General features: G+C 37.6%; 1 protein-coding gene across 2 annotated transcripts in view; it reads right to left on the bottom strand.

Moving 5' to 3' along the window:
- LOC108716937 (disks large-associated protein 2) overlaps positions 1–19,957 on the bottom strand; it is a 159,275-nt gene that overhangs the window by 70,803 nt on the left and 68,515 nt on the right. For both annotated transcript variants that reach the window (XM_041563199.1, XM_018263536.2), the window contains exons 2-3: positions 15,641–16,713; positions 11,254–11,462 (exon numbers count right to left, since the gene is read on the bottom strand). In XM_041563199.1, the coding sequence (XP_041419133.1) occupies positions 11,254–11,462; positions 15,641–16,713 (1,282 nt within the window). The remainder of the gene's footprint in view (positions 1–11,253; positions 11,463–15,640; positions 16,714–19,957) is intronic.

Raw genomic sequence — 19,957 nt, 5'->3', positions numbered from 1 at the left:
GTCTATGGGGTTCGCGAACCGTTCGCGAACCGTTCGCATTTTTGCGCAAGTTCGCGAATATGTTCGCGAACTTTTTTTCCGACGTTCGCTACATCCCTACCTACAATTAGAAGAAATCCTTGATAACATTATACATATAAATATATGCCTTGTATATTGTACAAGTACAAGTATGAGACCTGTTATCCAGAATGCTTGGAATTTAGGGTTTTCTGGATAACGGATCTTTCCATAATTTCGACCTTCCTAGCTTAAGCCTACTATAAAATCACTTAAACAAAATATAAACCTGGTTTTGCTTCCAATAAGGGCTAAATATATCTTAGTTCGGATCAAGTACCCGGTACTGTTCTATTACTACAGAGAAAAAGGAAATCATTTTTAAAAAATTTGGATTAAATGGAGTCTATGGAAGAAAACCTTTCCATAATTCAGAGCTTTATGAATAATGGGTTAATGGATAACTGATACCATACCTGTATCAGGAAAACTGTCTTACAGATCAATTAGGGTCATCACCATGCAAAAACGAATTCAAGTTAAGAATTGCTACAGTATTTTCTTAAGCCTTGTCTATTGTCAGGTATGGGACCTATTATTGTTTTCATATCTCTATCAATGGAAGGTGCTACCCTTCACTCTTCTGTAACATATGGGACCTATTATCCAGAATGCTCGAGACCTGGAGTTTTCCGGATAACGGATTTTTCCATAATTTGGATCTTCATACCTTAAGGGGCAAATTCAGTAACGGGTGAATTACTGCCAGTGACCGCTCCATGCCGCTTCGCCAGGCGCAGATTCGTTACCACTACTGGGTGAGTTTTCGCTAGCGTTAATTCTGCCTTAGAAAAACTTCGCTAGCACTCTTGTCTTAAGTTAATTTGAATAGGACGGGTACCTAAAAGTCATATGGATGTCTTTATTAATAATGTTGGTGCAAATGATTGAAGTGGCCACTTTTTTAAACAAATGTCCAATGAGCCATAATAAAGACAGAAGAGACCCTCTAATGCCCTAGACATGAGCCCACCCTTAAACAAATGTGGCATGCCCCTCATATTAGTTTTAAAAAATTGTTCACACATAAATCTTTAATAGTTCGGACTTTTGAAGGCAATCCTGCTTTAAAAAAAGGTTAAGATTAAGGAAGATAGGAAGGTAGCTTAGTTTTATCAGTTCGCCTGGTCTGAGGTGGTGAAGCAAATGTTCAGTAAAATGTGCATCTTAGTGAATTTGTGGAGTAATGACCATTCGCCAGAGAGAAAAGTCACCTGGTGATAGGATGCGAACGCTATTGGCCTGGTGGTGAACTCCTATAGCACCACCAATCCTTAGTTTAAATATGAGAATATCCTATTATAGTAGAGTGTACTATGTACTAACATTGGAGATAAATATCTCTGAAGATGTTGCCCATAGCAGCCAATCAGATCTTTGCTTTTGTTTTCTAACTTGTGACTCTTCATCGCCAATGTTAGTAAACATGCCCCTTTGTTCAGATATGACAATTTAAATCAATTGCGATAAAATCAAGAAGCCAAGTCAACTGTATTCCGATTACCCACTGACCAGTAAAGTATGAGTTTCAGTAACTAAAAGCTGAGCACCATTTGCTATAATATTGAAACATTTTTTTCAAGAGGCCTGAAATTAAGTAGCCTCCTTTTTTCCTCTTCAATGTTATTAACAATAAAAACTAGTAAAAAGAAATTAATGAAATGTTCCAACAGATTTTGACATTAACTAAATCCAACTAGCAACGTCCTTGTTTCAGCTAGAGCTAATATTCATAACCATGTCTTACTGTTTGGAATAGCTCCTTCTTTACTGTCAGCTGTCAATTAAAAAACTGGCAGATGATGGGAATTTAGGATCTGGTATTTGCAGTCAGTTCCCACATTCATTGTATAAAACAGGCCCTGGGCTGCCAGGTCACTGCCACATCTTTCTATTAGAGATCTAATTGAATTTACACTTGTTCTCTGCCTTGTGCTTTTTTTTACCTCAATGAAGTTACTAAGTTAATTCATTTAGTGCAATGTTACTAGATGTATTTACTGATGATAAACAGCATTTGGCTACAATTATCTAACAGTCACATGTTTGTAATGCTTTTTAGTGTCTTTCCCTCCCTATTTTAGTGAGACTAATGTAATAAGAAATCCCATTCCCTGTACATTGCCATTCTTTGTTCCACTCGGCTTTAGTTTTCTTCATTTAATGCATCAGTATTCAATTAAATGCTTCCTTATCTGAACATCTGATATGAATTCAAAAGATTCAGGGATAATCAAGGATGATTACAGCAATGTATGATTATCAAGAATCCTACTCAAATCATTCAAAGTCTGTACCCAGCTGCACTTGGCCAAAGTAAATAAATATGTTTGGAAATAGGGTGCGTGATGAATGAAAAAGCACCCACTTATTTACTGAGAATTTTATTACACAAAATGCAGCTTCTCTTCCTGGTGAGCAATAAAAGAAAAAAAAGAAATTAATGATGACCTATTACTGTGGGTGGGTAATCTTTTGCCTTTAGTTCTGAGAACAACCCTAATTATCCTATTCAATTTAAGCATTAAAGGAGAAGGGAAGCTACCTAGGCAGTTTATTGCCAATGGATTAACCACAAATGCTATGTTTATTCTGTAGAATGCTTCACCATACCTGAGTGAACAGCTCTAAAATTGCTCTTTTTTTTTTAGGATAGCAGCTGCCATTTTAGCTTGGTGTAACATCATGTGGTGTTTATACAAATGGCATGTTGATGTCACTGTAATGGCTGCATGAGCCTGCTAATAAAGCACTGTTATACTCTACTCATCCTCGGCTACCAAAACATAGCACATCACTTCCTGCCTGAGTCTCTCCCTAATCACTCATAGCTGCGGGCTCAGATTACAGCAGGGAAGAAAGGAGGGGGAAAGGGAGAGAGGAGCAAACTGAGCATGCTCAAGCCCAAGCCTTGGAGGTTTAAGCTAAACAAAGGAAGTGTGATACAGAAGCCCATATGTACACAATAGAAGGAAAGTAATGCTGTTTTTCAGAGGGATCAGAACAGCAATACTTACTGGTGTATTTATATAGACCTTTCTGTTAAAGCTTACTTAGTTTTAACCTTTCCTTCTCCTTTAAAAGTAAAATTTATTCACTGGCTCCCTATCCCCTTATAATATATTATCTTATACGTTATTGTCATTATTCTTATCATATATCTGATTTATTATATTTAATTGGAACAAGTTGTGTATTAATATTAATAAACAGTTTTACTAGCAAACCTTTGGTTGGAAGGGGAATCCCTGCTTTACGCCTTTTCATTCATAAAAATAAACCTTTGCTTCTCTACTCATAACAGAATGTAGCAAATCATTGATAGAGATTTGCAAAGTGAGGCAGTCTAGGTTATTCTGCTGCCTCAGACAAAATCTCCCATCCAGTCCTCCATCTCTATTCATTTTCTGGAGACCGGACGGACTATAGAGATAAAATCTCTGGATTAAATTACATACTTTACATTTGTCATTCAAAGTTGTGTGTATTTTAAAATATCATATAGTACCTATTGCTTTCAGCCATCAATTCCTGTGCATGGGTGGGAACATCTAACCAAACATTAAATTAAGTTGCCCAATTGTGGTGCAGTCTATCACTGCAAGCCCTAAAATATCATGGCAACAGCCAAAGAGTTCTAATGTGGAATCTATTTAAATATCAGTACCGAAAGACTAATGTAAGTTCCAGGGAAAACTGAAGCCACATCACACGATTCTGAGTTTAAGATTCAAGCAGGCAGAGGCCTAAACAGTCCCCCACTGGCCCAATAAATAGTGACTGTCTATGGCATCATACAGCAGCCCATCTGGCATTTGCCAGAATCCACAGGCCAGTCTGGGCCTACCTCAAAAAAAAGCTTATTAGCAAAAAGAAGGTGCAAGTAATCCAGCAAAACATCAGCTGGACTTGTTTCCCTCTAAAAAAGTATGAACAGGCAGTTTCAAACCAAAATCTAGTGCCATCATATACTGTACATCAGAACTGGGAGACAGATAAGAAATACTGGTTCAATAATATAAACCCTGCACACCAATAGAACATGATACTGACCAGGGTGCAGAAGCCATGAGTCTACCAGTTCATTCAAAAACACTAGATTTTAAGCATGTTGTGCTTATTTTCTAAAACATAGAGTGGTGACAGTGCCCGATTGATTAAACCATTTTTAATAAGATATCAAGTACTGTACATCATGTGATTAATAAAGGACTGAGCAATAAAAGTCTCCCTCCAAATGTGGTGATGTGGAATAAGGCTGATAGATAGCCAATATTCCTCACTACATGCCCCCAACTCTAATGCTTTTTGATAATGTTCTTCTCACCTGTTGGTTTTACCCAGTGAGTTCTGCTAATGTATTCCTCCCTTTTGATAATACACTTTACCAGCTAGGATGCAAGATACACTTGGACTGGTTATTAGATGTTTGTTTGTTATGGCCATAGGGGTGTTATATTGTAATATATAAAAAAACAAAAAAGGATAAGTATCTTTGATTCCCCGCTGTTTATTTAAATACTGTTGTGGTTTAATTTTTTTAGGTCGAAATTACACATTTTGGTGTGGCTAAAAGGGTTGCAGCAAGGTTTCCAGAAGCTGCGATACTTTGCAGTTAGATTTACCTCAGTTTTAAGTAGGGTGGTAATTGAGTAGTTGAGTAGTAGGGATTCTCTGGTGCACCCTGGCTGTAGCTAGCCGCTTTGTAACCAGGTGTTCTTTAGTCTCTTATAGCTGAATTTTTTTAAAAAAAGGAATTTAACACAGTATAATGTTGTTATAACCTGTTCTAATTTTTTCCTCTTTTATGCACTGTAACTGTGATAAGAGCTAACAAGGTCTTGACAGTGCACATGTATGTATGTTCATTTGAAAGAGAAGTTCCAGATTGCTTTTTCTAGAGTGCATGTAAGCCAATTGCTGCTTTAGAAGCTGTGGTTAGAGTTCTAGAGCAGCAAATGTGCATACTGAAGTTGATTGCCAATCTTGTGAGGAGTCTCTTGCTCACTAAGCAGGATCTAACCTAGTCAAATAGTGTTATGGGGGGACCAGGGTGAGGCTAAGTTACCGGTGCACTCAAAACGTTTGCCTAGTGTGGGGAAACAGATTTGCCAGGTTGTTACAGGATGATGGCAGTGTGAACTAAGGAGTAAGACTTCTAGAGGGGGAAGATTCAATTATTAGGAAACCAGACAGGGTAATCTGTCCTAAACAATCAAACCGTTTGCAGTCTCCCAGTGTTTGGCATGTGGTTGATCGGGTAGACAAGTTCTTAGGTGATGCTGGGCATGACCCAGCTGTTCTGGTATATACTGTCACTTATACAATTAATGGTAGATGAAGGACCTTAAAGAGTGAGGTCAGGGAAAAGTTTTTCTTTATGTAAAGTCAGAATTAAAGACATCCACTAAAGACATTACCAAAGACAGCACAGGGTGAGTGAGGGAGGTGGAAGCCTTATGGGCAGAGGTATCAGCTGAATTTAAGGTTACTAAGAATATTAGCAGTATGAATGGGAAGGCATGAAGCCTAGCTACTTTTACAAATGGAAGAGGCTTCATAACTAGGTCAAGTTGTATTATGGATGACTTCAGTTTTCATTGGTTGACTGGAGTAATTGGGAAGCCAAGTCGGAAAAAGCTAGCAAGTTTGTAAATAACTTTTTATTTCAGGTAGTTCAGGATAATACTTGCTTGGATATACAGTAGTAATAATACAAATGTATTGTGGGTGCTCCTATCAGAAGAAAACTGCACCGGCCCGGGTTCTTACAGGGAGCACCACAATGCAATTTTCTTCCTGCTTCTTCTATCATCAAATTTCCCAGGGCAGAAGCATGCTCAGTAGTTCGAAATAGCCAACTTTGTTTGTTGCTAGATGTGTGCCTTATCACCACATATTTCAAGTACAAGAACCTTTTTTATAGACAGAAACATGGCTGTGCAATGGGTTCTCCAGTCTCTCCCATTGTAGCAAGCTTGTAAATGGAGGAAGTGGAAAGGAGGGCCTTACTTACTTTCCAGGGAACTGCACCGAGTCACTGGATCAGGTATGTGGATGACACTTGGGTTAAAATCAGATCCAATGAAGTGGCGGCCTTTACAGAACACATTAACTCAGTGAACAATAACATCAAGTTCACAAGGGAAGATGTCCACGAGAACAAACTTGCCTTTTTGGACTGTTTGATATGCATCCAAGAGGGGGGTAACTTGAAGACGGAAGTATACAGGAAATCAACTCATACGGATCAATATCTGTTGTTTGATTCCCACCATCCATTGGAACACAAACTGGGTGTCATTAGAACGCAACACCACAGGGCGGAATGTGTGGCAACTGATACAGAGTCCAAAGACAAAGAGCAAAAACATCATAGAGGAGCTTTGAAAGCGTGTGGCTACCCAGACTGGGCCTTTGTCAAAACAGCAGCAACCAAGCCCAACAGGAACACCAATAGAAATAACCGCCGGAGACACATAGTAGGCGAAACATAGTCATCCCATGTGTAGCTAGAGTGTCAGAAAAACTCAGGAGGATTTTCAACAAACACCAAGTCCCTGTGTTTTTCAAACCTAGCAACACACTGAGACAAAAACTGGTACACCCAAAGGATCCAACACCAAAAGAAAAACAAAGCAATGTGGTTTACGGAGTCCAGTGTAGCGAGGAGTGCACAGGTCTATACATTGGGGAGACAAAACAACTGCTCACCAAGAGAATGGCTCAGCATAGGAGGGCAAACTCTACAGGGCAAAACTCAGCTGTCTTTCTACACCAAAAAGACAAGGGACACTCCTTTGAAGATAGCAAGGTCCGAATCTTGGATAAAGAAGACTGCTGGTTTGAACGAGGCGTGAAAGAGGCGATTCATGTCAAGGTGGAGAAACCATCCCTGAACAGAGGCGGGGGCCTTCGGCACCACCTGTCTGCTACATACAATGCTGTTCTAACATCTGTACCCCGGCGGTTTCAGAACACTTCACACATCCATCATGCAACTCTCACAAGTAACACCTGTCTCTAGCATTTGCATGACACATTGGATAATCCTATCACAGTAACTACAGAGTATCAACACCTCTGTGAATTTCTTCAGATGTCACCACTTTGAAAAGTTACAATGTGCCATTATGATTGGATTAGTAGAAGAGTTTATATGCCGAGAACTTCCCACACCAGTCAATGGAACTGAAGAAGCTGCTCGGATGAGTAGTGAAACATCTTCATTGATTACTCAGCAAGTCCAGTTGTTTTTTTTTTTTTTTAGATTTAAGTACTTGATATGATGATAGCGGATGTGACATCACTACATTGAAAAGTGAAGTGCTGAAACGGAGCTAGTCAGAGCTTGAATCTAGAAGGTATTTAAAGCGTAAACTTAGCAGAATATACCAGAACTTCCCTTGAAAAAGGCTTTTAGCCGAAAACATTGGGGTAATTCTCATTTCTTGGTCAGTATATCCGCTTCCTTTAGCCTGTGATTGCACCAAGGTGGTATGTACCTGCATTGTAATACTTACTATATTGAATTAATTCTTATGATAATACTTGTCTAATTGACTTTCATATGTATTGTAATGTGATAACATTTTTGCATTTTGCACATACTTCTCCCCCCTCGTGGCTTGATTCTGCTTCCTTAGCCCTCAGCCCCTCCCCTCTCAGTTCTCCTCACTCACTTCCTGTCAATCAGGGGCGGGAAGTAGGAGATTGTGCTGTAGCTGGATGCACATCTTGTTCTCTTCTTCATAAACTTGGGGATTGGAATGTATATACCGCACACTAAATATGCTGCTATTTAATGCATTGATACATATTATACAAGTTAAATGATTGATGCGATTGTGACTTGTCAGCTTCTTGTTTTAGATACACAAATGTTTATTCTCTAAGCCAAGAGAAACAGCCCTCTAGGTACCAATTAAATGAAAACGCTGTGTAAAGCATTGATTGATAATCAACAACAAATCCCCCATCCAGCACTGCTAGTTTTATAAGCGGATGGGGCATTTGATTCAATGACCTAAAGATCAATAAATACTTCATACAATTTTTCATCTAATTGGCAACTGGAGTGCTTTTTATTCTCTACTTTTTCAGTCGTTTTACTCACTCATCAGCTCAGTTTTTCATTTCTGAATTATTTTCTGGTATGTAAAGGAAACGAACAATCGAGCTGTAAATAACGTTAAAGTTTTGACAGCTTTACATAAAACTCTAAACAGCTGAGAGGTTTCTGCTGTGCAGTTATTATGTTACAATCAAGTGTAGAAGGGTGATCAGTGTGACAAGGCTCATATCACCACCAATACAAAAAAATTTATTTTGCACCACAATGAAGTCATATGGGGGAATGTAATAAAAGTTGCAAAGAGCAAAACCGTTAGCACAAAAAAGTCTAATTTCGCAAAGTAATATTCTTCATTAAACTGTTATTAAATTGCCAATTTTTAATTACTTTTAAGAAGTGCTTGAAGGTGTCATATGGGGGAATGTAATAAAAGTCGCAAAGAGCAAAACAATTTGCACAAATAAGAATACAAATTTGCATTTTGCAATATAATATTTTTCCTTAAACTGTTATTGAAATGCAATTTTCATTGTGCATTGCGAATTTTTATTGGGCATTACCCACTTTTAAGTAGTGCTTAAAGGTGTCGTAATCTTTTGGAGCAAACATAAAAAAGTTTTATTACACTTTTATTCACTGTGCAATGGCCCAAACTATAAAATTCCCAAACCTTCTTCCACTGTCGGAAGTGGTCGCTAGACAGTTTCCGGGTTCGCAAAAGTTATATTTAATTTGCCCAAAGGAAAATTTGTTTGCACAGAGGCATTCATTTTTTTGCATTGCGAATATTTTTTCCATTACTGACTTTTATTACATTCCCCCAGTAATCTTCTGGAGCAAACATAACCAGGGGAATGTAATAAAAGTCGGTCACGAAAAAACTATTCGCAAAGCGAAAAGTTATACCTTTGTGCGAACAAATTTTGCTTTGCGTCAATTCAATATAGCTTTTTGCGCAGTAAATGTAATAAACAGTGGCGTAACTAGTTGTTACTGGGCCCCATAGCAAATTCAATTTAGGGCCCCAAAATATTTATAAGTTGGCCTATTTTACCAAGATATATTAAAATTGCTAATTAATTAGGGTCTCACTGGGCCCCCTACACTCCTGGGCCCCCCTGCAACCGCAGGGTCTGCTTCCTCTATAGTTACGCCCCTGGTAATAAAACGTCTTACTGATAAAGTCGTTATGTTTTCTCCAAAATATTACGACACCCTCAAGCTCTTCTTAAGAGTACGTAATTAAAATTTGCAATGTGCAATTAAAATTCTCAATGTAATAACAGTTTAAGGAACAATATTACATTGCAAGATGTGGATTTTTATTCTTATTGGTGCGAATTCTTTTGCACTTTTCGACTTTTTTTACATTCCCCCAAACAACTTTTTCAGTAAGAAGTTTGATTACATTCACTGCACACTGGTGCAAACCATAAAATTTGCAAACGGTCTTCCAATGACGGAAGTGGTCGGTAAACAGTTTCCGGGTTCTCAAAAGCTATACTGAATTCGCGCAAAGCAAAATTTATTCGCACAGAGGCATAACTTTTCTCATTGCAAACATTTTTTCCGTTAACGACTTTTATTACATTCCCCCAATAGTTTATGTTGTGTGATTTCATAGGCAACGTGCCTGACTCCAGATGTCTATTACCGCACATACAGTATGGTCATAGAGTAGGCTGGCTATGATTTAAATGCTTAATTTCCAATAATTTCTACATTGGCTTTGCAAGGGGCATTGTAGTGGTTAATTACTTTTTGGACATATATTCAAAACTGTTTATAAGCAGCCCAATTCATAAGAGCAGTCTGCCACGGGGAATTGTTGCTATCCAGGATAATTTTTCAAATGTGTCTGGCCCCTAGTGGGTTATCAGAGATTCAGTCATCTGAAACTAACCACTTGAGTGCATTATAGTGTTGATAGCTATATGCCTAGTGAAATAATCAATAACAAATCAATACAAAAATATATCTTCTTTATTATATTCATATACATTTTCTTCTGTAGAACTAAATATCTTCTGTAAAACATTCAGCAACAGAGTGGATTTACTAAGAAACTTAGTGGTTAGAACTGTATCTAATTAGGATGTGCCATCAGTCTGAGGTTCCTTCATGCCATAAAACACAGTAGTGGTCATTTACTATGACCTGGGACACAAACACTTATGCCCAGTGTCGGACTGGGGGCTGCTCCTCAGAGGCCCCAACCCCAACCCCCTCTCTGTCTCCCTGGCCCCACCACATCTACAACCCCCCTCCTTTTTGTGGCCAGGTGGAGAGGTCAGAGGACAGCACCCAGGGTTTTCCAGCCAGGGAGCAGGTCTGGGTCAGCAGGGCCCACAAGGGCTGGGTCCCACCAGGTTTTTTGCCGGTGTCTTACTGGCCCAGTCTGACCCTGCTTGTGCCATAAGGCTGGTAGTAGGTATGTGGACTTCTTGCAGCCTGTGCCCCCTGGCACTCCTGAACTTCTGTGTCTGAATGACAATAATGTGCCCCCACCACTGAACCTGAATATACTGCAGGCAACACTGTATTCATGGGGCATTATACAGTCTCTCTCTGCAATTGGCAATTCAATGCAGGGCAGGGTGCAAACGTACAAAATCATGGCAGTTTAAGGCAGCACATCAACATCTTGAGAATTCTAGACAAGGGCGATTAACTACCAGGAGCTGCCCCCCTTGCTCCCCACAATAGCATTTTCTGCACTGGAATTTAATATTTTTAAAAAACAGAAATTTGTTAGTTAAGTTATGAAGAGTGCCATTTTGCTGCCCCTGAGAACTGGTTGGTGCTACCGCCTGAGGCAAGTTGCTTAACCTGCCTCATTGGCACATATCTCCCCTGGTTCTAGATTCCCTGTCCCCAAATTACTTACAGTATGTCCATCCCTTTACAGACATTAAAATCTTGTTCATTTTCTATGCACAAATGTACTGATGAAATACCCATGGTAAGTTTATTATTCTGTGAGTATATGTTACCCCTAACAGTATGGAGTGATAAAATACTCAGCAGGGAATTTATGCAGACATATCAAATGGCTAAGTATTAGGCTTACTATTTAGCAATAATAAGTTTAGATAAATGGTGAGCAGAAGAACACTTACTTCTGAACATCCATGTGGGATCTCTGTCCGACTGATTTTAACAAAGGCTCTGGCCTTGGTGATATTTTAGGAGATGTTTTAGGGCTTGTATCAGAGTCTCCACTATCTTCCTCCATGGCTTTTATGTAACTTCCACTTCGCATTCTCCGACAGGGAATCTCTTCATCTTTGCCACCTGATGGGTACCCTCCCCATTCATCTTGAGGCACCTGGCAATAAAAGTGCAAAAGAAACACTGACAATATGCATCCAGTGAACAGATTTCTATTCGCTCCTTTAGAAAATAAGTGTAAAACATTAAAAAGATATGCAGTTACCAAATTACTAAACATTAAAAAAAAACAATATGATTGTTTTGTCTCCAATAAGGATTAATTATATCTTAGATGGGAATATGTACAAGATGCTGTCTTTTTATTACAGAGAAAAAGGAAATATGGTTTTAAAATTTTGAGTTATTGGTTAAAATGGAGTCTAGGGAAGATGGCCATCCATTAATTTGGAGCTATTTTGGAATAACAGGTTTCCAGATAATGGATCCCGTACCTGTACCTCAGAATTAATGTTTGTGGTTCATATGGAGAAAGTAAAACATAATTCTTTTATGATTAAGACTGAAATGAGTTTTCGCTGTTACTGCATGTCAAAATGATACATTATAACCTTTGACGTAAAATGCAAAATGTACCTTGGATAAAAAGTGTAAAATTACAGCAATTTTATTTTTGTTGCTACTCTTGTTTTGCCAATCATCAACACTCCAAGAGTGGAATGTTGTTGTTCTTGCTGGCTATTGCAAAGTCACAGAGAACGGAGAGACACCGCATGATTTACTTCTGTTAATGGGGGTGTATTTCACAACTAAACGTATTATCTGACTTGAGCCTGGAAGGATGCACTTATGTAATGTAAGTAATGCTGCAGCTCTGTACATAAACCAAACAGTCAACATTTTTGTAAAAAGATTTACAGCAGCATTGGAAAGCCATAACCAAATATTTCTGTTCTTACCCATGTCTCTCTATACAGGTGTTTAGTCTTTTTTTTAACTTTTTGTTTAAGCTATTCTTTTTCTCCCCCACCTACCATCTTTCCTCTTTCCATTTTCATTAACCCTCTGCTATTTTTCTTTATTGCATTATGCTTTCAGCAGCATTATTTCTTTCATGGTTCTTGTGCTCATATATACCCCTTTACCCCCTAATTCTATATTTTCTATATTTTCTTACTTTGTTATACCTTCCCTTCCATCATTTCAACCTTGGTGCCATACAAAGGTAAATTAAAGATGTTCCCTTCTTTTAGTTTTGCGTGTGTAATGGAAATATTAGGAGATGAATGTAAAATAGTAGCACAGTAATTTAGGCTGCAAAAAGAGTTATAGAGTTCAAACTTTTCATCCAAATGAAATGTACCTAACAGAGATGAAGCGGCAGCTGTAAGCAGCTTCAGGTCCACTGTATGTGAGCCCACACAGGCTGATCAGATTCAAATCAATAGAGCAGGGACACTGAGCAGATCTGCTTCTCCCAGCTTGCAGAAATACACAGGCTGACAACAGCCGGCGCCTTCAGTCTGTGTGCCCATAGCCTAAGGAGGCATAGTGTGAGGTCATATACGAAACAGTGAATACGAAACAGTGAATAATAAAGGGACCATGGAGAAAAGATGGAAGCATAAACATCTGACCTTACCAAGTAGAAGACAAAAATTGAACCCTTGTTTCATCTATCTTCTTTCCTTTTTGCCTCCTTTCACTGTAAGGCATTCTCAATGTCTAAACCCTGCATTTTTTTCGTAAGCTTACTTTGAATCTCTTCCCAATGGCTTTTCTTTTGCAAGATCCCCCAACCAATCCTTGTGTCAACTGCCCTTACACATATTTAACAGATATTTTGCTAACCAAATAGAGCTTCATTTGTCAAGTAAATCATAAGATACTATGGTTCAACATTTTGCCAATTATCAGCCTGGCTTTCAAGTTAGATCAAACATGAGGAACATCTGCCTACTAGATTCTCCTTCATTTCTTTTTTACAAGCAAACATCAGTGATGTAGGGCTGAATATTAAAAAGTTCTGGTGCATACTTCAGCCTCCAAACTAATTACTACAGAGGCACACAAAGTGTAGTTTCTATATTTTTTGGCTTTAAAACAAAATCACATGCTGCATAACTAGGTGGTAAGTTTTTTCACTGCATAAGCTTCAATGTAGTGTACAAATAAGATGATCAGCCTATTCACACTTTTTATTGGGAGCTTTGTGAATATACACCTAAAGGGCTAAACTTGTTTGAACAAATTCCTGTATTTTGTTAGACAGGACTAACCTTACATTGTTCACTGCTCACGGGTTTTTTTATACTTTTAATAAAAAAGGGAATGAATCACCCCTCCTTAAAGACAGTATACTGTATTTATAATTCATTCAAATGTTTTTTTTATCTCCCCATACCATTATGTGGTTTCAGATAGCTTCTCCAGTTTACTATAGTAATATATTTACAAATGGAGAGGTTCTCAGGGGGACTGGTGATTTGTTTTGCTTGTGCTTGTAAGAACAGGAATTAAACTGTGGATACTTTCAATTTCAGCTTTACAAAATTGTCATTTATTAGATATAACACAAACCAAAGAGTTTAGCAAACTGAAGAAAACAAATAAGCACCAAAAGGACATACAAGTGAGTCAAATCTATGACCCCCAGTGCTGCAAGGTAACAATGCTAACAACTGTGCCACCATCATGTATGTACTTTTTACAGTTCTCTTTTCAGATGCCTAATTTGTATATCTTAAGCCAGTCACACACAAGCAGATTTTAGCTGCCAATTCATTCCATAGCAAGCCAGGGTCGCCATAGGCCCTTGTTATGGTCTAATTATGGGTCCAATCGCCAGATGTTCAGATGAGCCAGTTTGGGCCAGCATGAGTGGACAAATTGGGTCAAAAAATGCTCATTTGATGACCTTGCCAAATAGATATTCTGATGTAAGGCAAACTTTAATTAAAGGAAAACTATACCCCAAAAAATGTAGGTCTTTATAAAAAAGATATTGCATTAAATAGCTCATATGTAAACCCCTGCTTCATATAAATAAACATTTTCACAATAATATAGTTTTCTATTAGTATGTGCCATTGGGTAATCATAAATAGAAAACTGCCATTTAAAAAAAATAAGGGCTGCCCCCTGGGATTGTATGATTCACGGTGCACACAAACAAACCAAACAGACCATACATGTTAGGTCACATGAGACAATTAACAGACAAAGTTGTGTCTTTTGCTTCCACACTTCTCCATGTTACAGTTAAAGTTGTAGTATTTCTAGTCAGGTGATCTCTGAGGCAGCACACAGACCACCACAAAATGGTGGATTAAGGCAAGAGATGTAAAAGATTTACTTAAACATATATACCAGTTTTGTAAGATTTTTTAATATGCCACTTAATGTGATATAAACTATCTGTTGCTTAAGTATTCATTTTGGGGGTATAGCTTTCTTTTAAAAGGTGTACATGCTAAATTATCTCATAAAATCAATGTTATGGATATACACCATACATTTTACCCTAAAGTAAAATATTATATTCTAAAACCTTCCTACTGAATTGTGCTTACATTTTGTGCATAAACTTGTAGCTGCCATTTTGAGCCACCAACATCTTCAATGTCATTAGGCCATACCCCAAGAGTCAATTAATGGAGTCTGTTTCAAGGCTGAAATACCTTCAAAAAGCCAGGAAAAACAAAGCAAGATAGCATATAAAGAACTGTATATTTTCATTATTAATATATCCATTAGACAAAACACACCATAGGAAACCAGAAGGTGAGGGTGTCCAGAAAAATCGAATTATTTGGAATAGCTTGAGAAATCATTAGTCAGATAGCGCTGCATCTGTACCTATAAAACCAATGCATTTTTTAATGGAACTCTAACAAAGAAATAAAGGTATAGGACCTGTTATTCAGAATGCTACGAACCAGGGATAGTATATCTTTCGGTAATTTGGATCTTTATACCTTAAAATCAAAATCATGTAAAAATGTAATCAACCCAATAGGCTGGTTTTGCTTCTAATAAGGCTTATTTATCTCTTAGTTAGGATCAAGTACAGGGTACTGTTTTATTATTAGACAAAGGAAATAATTTTTAAGAATTTGGATTATTTGGATAAAATGGGAGATTACCTTTCTGTAAATCAGAGCTTTCTGGATAACAGATCCCATACCTGTATGTATAACAAATAGTTCAGAGCTTCACAAGATATTTTGACTTACCATTTATACATTTTAAAACCCTCTTTGATTTCTTTTATCTATTTAGCTCATTATCAAACAAATACATTAGGTTAGAAAGTCATTTGAGCCAGAACCTTACCTGAAGGTAATGACATGGTCGCAAGGAAGATTTGATTTCTTGATGAACTAGAGGCTTATCCAGGTTCAATGATGATTTGCGATACGCTTCTTTAGCTTGGCTTACAGTAAGCGTAGACCAGGAACTCCTTTTCATAAATTTACCTTCAGGTGTCATGGACAGCCCTTCACATGCAGAACATTTCATATCATTGTTACTTTTAGATGTTTTTAGGGAAAGATCTCCAAAGTGGCCCTGAAGATTTTCAGGATAACAATGAGATATGTGATCAGCATGATGCCTATTCATTACACTAGATGTTCGATAAGTACTATCACTGTCCAAATTATCATCAGAGCTCCACCAACCTGTCATCCCAGATTTATGCTTGCTATCAGGCTTTCGTTCCTTACTTTTACTCCTCTTGCTATGCTTTGAGTAGTGACTATGATGGTGATCATCTCGGCTGTCTCCCTTTGTACCATTCACATTTCCTTTTGATGAGCCTTCCAAAGAATGAGATTTTGTAAAAAGTTTCTGAACAGAATGAACAAGATGTCTTATTCTCCCTGGGCTTTCTGTTCGTTGTTCAGCAGAGGTGGATGCCTTTTGATATTGTAAGGTATGAAATCCATCCCTTTGTAGAGGAAGCTGCTTCTCAAATTGATCCAACAGATTTGCTGGAATTCTATTTATTTTACTGCTACTAGTATGTGTCACAGTACAGTCATCCCGGGTATCGTAGTTTGAACTATAGTGCATCCTGGGAAAAGTGCTACTTGACATGTGATCACTCATCATCACAGGCATCATCATGCATTCTGAATGAATGGAGCTCCGTGGTGAACAACGGTGATGGTCCATTTGACAGCTTTCAGTCGGGCTAAGGAGATATGATTGCCTAGGCTCTTGCCCATGATGGACATGGTCATGCACATGTTCACAATCCTCAGAAGATGCTAGACCACATGTATGTCCAGAGCATAGCTGCGATTGGTTACGACTACCAGATAATCCTTTCATGCTCCTAAGGGCAGGCGAATATTTTTCTTCATTGAACTGCGGAGAAGGTGACCATGAATATTGCTGTTGATCTAAGGGACAAAATGAGAACATTATTTACACATACATTTTAAAATATGTTTGCAATTAATTATTGAAAACATATTTAGGCTTGAGGCAATGTAACATCTTTTTTTCTGATTTAGTAAATGTCAGTCTTTACAATGGCATACTTGCTTTCAGGAGGCTCAAAATCTTTTATATTTGTGATTCACCTTAAAAAGAACTTTCATGCCATGTGGGCAGAATTTGTCTTAGTTAGTCATGTCTGCAGTTTGGAATGTATGTGTCTGCTTGGTTGCTAGAAGTTTTGTGGAACCATAACTTAATATGAAATAATATTAAAAAAATACTCATAAACCACTAATAGCAACTGAAATGTTTCTAAGAATAGATTAATGTTAGCAGAAAACTAAATCCACCACCCTGAGATACTTCCGTAGAAGCTGATTCAAAACAATCTTATTCCTCTTCTTTCATCTGGGGCGAAGGGCAGTTCAGCTTTCACTTTACTGTGCAAGCTTGGACCGGAAGTTCCATTGGAAAATTTATTTATCTGCCTCTACATTTTCTTTTTCTTTTCATTTAATTTGAGTAATCTAAGAGACCTTATCAGAACACAAAATGATATTGCAAAAAAAATCATCTTGTCTATAGTTGAAATACAATAACCAAAAATCAAATGACAAATTTACCAAAAATTAGAGACAATTTAGTAACAGTGCAGAATAATTAAAGGGGCAATATACCACATTGTTCAACATGATTTCAATGATTTCAGTGAATAAAGCTTGTGCTGAGCATATATTTTGCCCATTGTAGGCAAACTGGGAAACTGAAACGACTCCATGTTTGGTTCTTGGAGGTAGATGATGAGATTATAAGTATTCAATCCCCTGCATTTACCCTTTGTTGTGAATGTTTTGTTAGCAGGAGTCCATAAGCCAATAGAATCTCTGTGCTCTGGGAATCTAATTATCTAACTTGCAAAGGCCAAACATGGAGTACCGTATATACTCGTGTATAAGCCGAGTTTTTCAGCATCCAAAATGTGCTGAAAAAGTCTACCTCGGCTTATACTTGAGTCAGTTGGCAGTAGCTGAGATTGCAGTCACTTTTAATCATTCCTATACCAACAGTTTGCTTGGGGAGAGACTGCAATATCACACAGTGCCCTCTGTTGGTTATATGAAAGAATAACATTGACTGCAATATCACACAGCACCCTCTGCACATGGTAGTGGGACAATGCACACAGTAATCCGTTTGGCAATTCTCTGTCACCATCAACTTTGCAACTTTGCTGGGGGGGTTGCTTTGGCGGAATGTGCGCTGCTGCGAGACAGGGCTGTAGTTGTGTCTAGGCTTATACTGGAGTCAATAAGTTTTCCCAGTTTTCGTAGGTAACATTAGGTACCTCGGCTTATACTTGGGTCGGCTTATACTCGAGTATATACGGTCATTTCAATTTCCCTGTTTGCATATTTAGCTCAAGCACAAAAACCATCGATTTTTCATGATTAAAAATAATAGTCAAAAAGTTTGTTCAGCATAAGCTCTTATTATTGAACTCATAGTGAACAAGGGAGTATGCTGTCCTTTGAAGAAGAACTAAACCGAGCTTTTTCTAGCTTGAAATCATACCAAAACTTTACATTTTTTAATGAAAAAAAAACAATCCTATGTGTGTGGTTGTAATGCTCATTGCATATTGTCTATACAGAATGTCTATACAGGTTCTGTAGATACAAGGGTGCAATTAGTCACAGTTAAATCCTCCTATTTACAAAATTTTTACATGAAATCACTGTTCAATAACATAATAATACACACCCATCTTCTATTGTAACAAGGAATACAGTCCCTGCTGATGAAAAGCTGAACCACAGTATTAAACATCCCCGTCATAATGCACTGTAGTACACTGATTTCTACACCATTAATATACCATTTAATTGAACTTTAGCGAAAAACCTCTACTGTGGTTAAATCTAACCACAACACCTTTTCCCACCCAACAGACAATTGATCTCATGGTCTTCCAAGCAGATAAGGCAAGTGCATTTTCCCCACAACCCTTGATCTATAATTATTGGTGTTAATTGGGTTTTCAGATGAACTGGAAAGTCACAATTCCTTTTTAAGCCATAGCTGGGAATTGTAGTTCAGTAACAGATGGAAAGCATCCTGCTGCTTATCTCATATACAGAATAAATAAAGACAGGAAATCATGAATATAATGAGAATGAAAGATACTTAGTATTTATATATTCGGCATGTTATAACCTCCAAACACAAGCCTTTGTAAACATAATGCTATATAATGTTTGAATAATCTTTTTAATAATTTGCTGTACATGCAAAGATAAATTGATATGACAAGAAAAGTAAAAGTATATTTGCCATCTTAACCCATGGGTCCACTTAAATATCCTGTGTCACAAAGTTCAAGAGCGACACTGTATTTCATTGCTTAATATGACATTTTTATATGACCGGCCAAAAACTTCAAACTTATGCCATGATTATCTTTATTTCACATTTGTCTTTTCTTTTGGTGCAACCTTTTGACTGTGATAAAATGATATTGTTATTCATGTTAATGAGAGGTAAGCATTTTCCTTAAATATCACCTGCTATTACTTTATGTATCATATTTGCAATGGTGAAAGTGTTATAGAGGTGGAGGGGACAAATTAAAAAATGTGAAAGAGAGAGGGTTGAGGGATGGAGGGGCTGGGGAGAGACAGATAAAAAAGAAGCAACTGGAAGAAAACAGGGAGAGAAAGAGATAAAATGGGGATCAAAAGATTTTGTTTGGACACACTAAATTGATGATGTGCATTTCTCTTTTTCATAATGATACCCGGTTTTTATGAAATCCCATATATCATGGTGGTTAAAAAACTACTATAGGGGTCATGTTTCATTTCAGTTCTAATATAGTATGGAATTAGTCCCTTCCTATCCTACATTTGGATTTATAGATTCTAAGCAGTTTGATTTTTGTGTCACATTTATTAAGATTTTCCACACTGTCAGGAAGAAATTCTTGGCAGTCCAGAATGGGTATTAATGAATTTACATACTTATCAAACCTTCAGGCGTTTTTAAATTTGTTGATTTTTCAGAGACCAACTGTGACCAAATCCTGACTGATTTGTTAAACCCTTAAAAAACAATTAACACTGCATTTATTTGTGTTATGTGTGCAACTTGTCCAACTGGTACAAAACATTTTCTGGAAATGTGGAAGCAATCATTATTATTATTACA

This window comes from Xenopus laevis, chromosome 5L (genome assembly GCF_017654675.1).
Source record: "Xenopus laevis strain J_2021 chromosome 5L, Xenopus_laevis_v10.1, whole genome shotgun sequence".
Lineage (NCBI taxonomy): Eukaryota > Metazoa > Chordata > Amphibia > Anura > Pipidae > Xenopus > Xenopus laevis.
The sequence above is the reverse complement of the archived record's forward strand: the minus strand, read 5'-3'. Positions and strand labels throughout refer to the sequence as shown.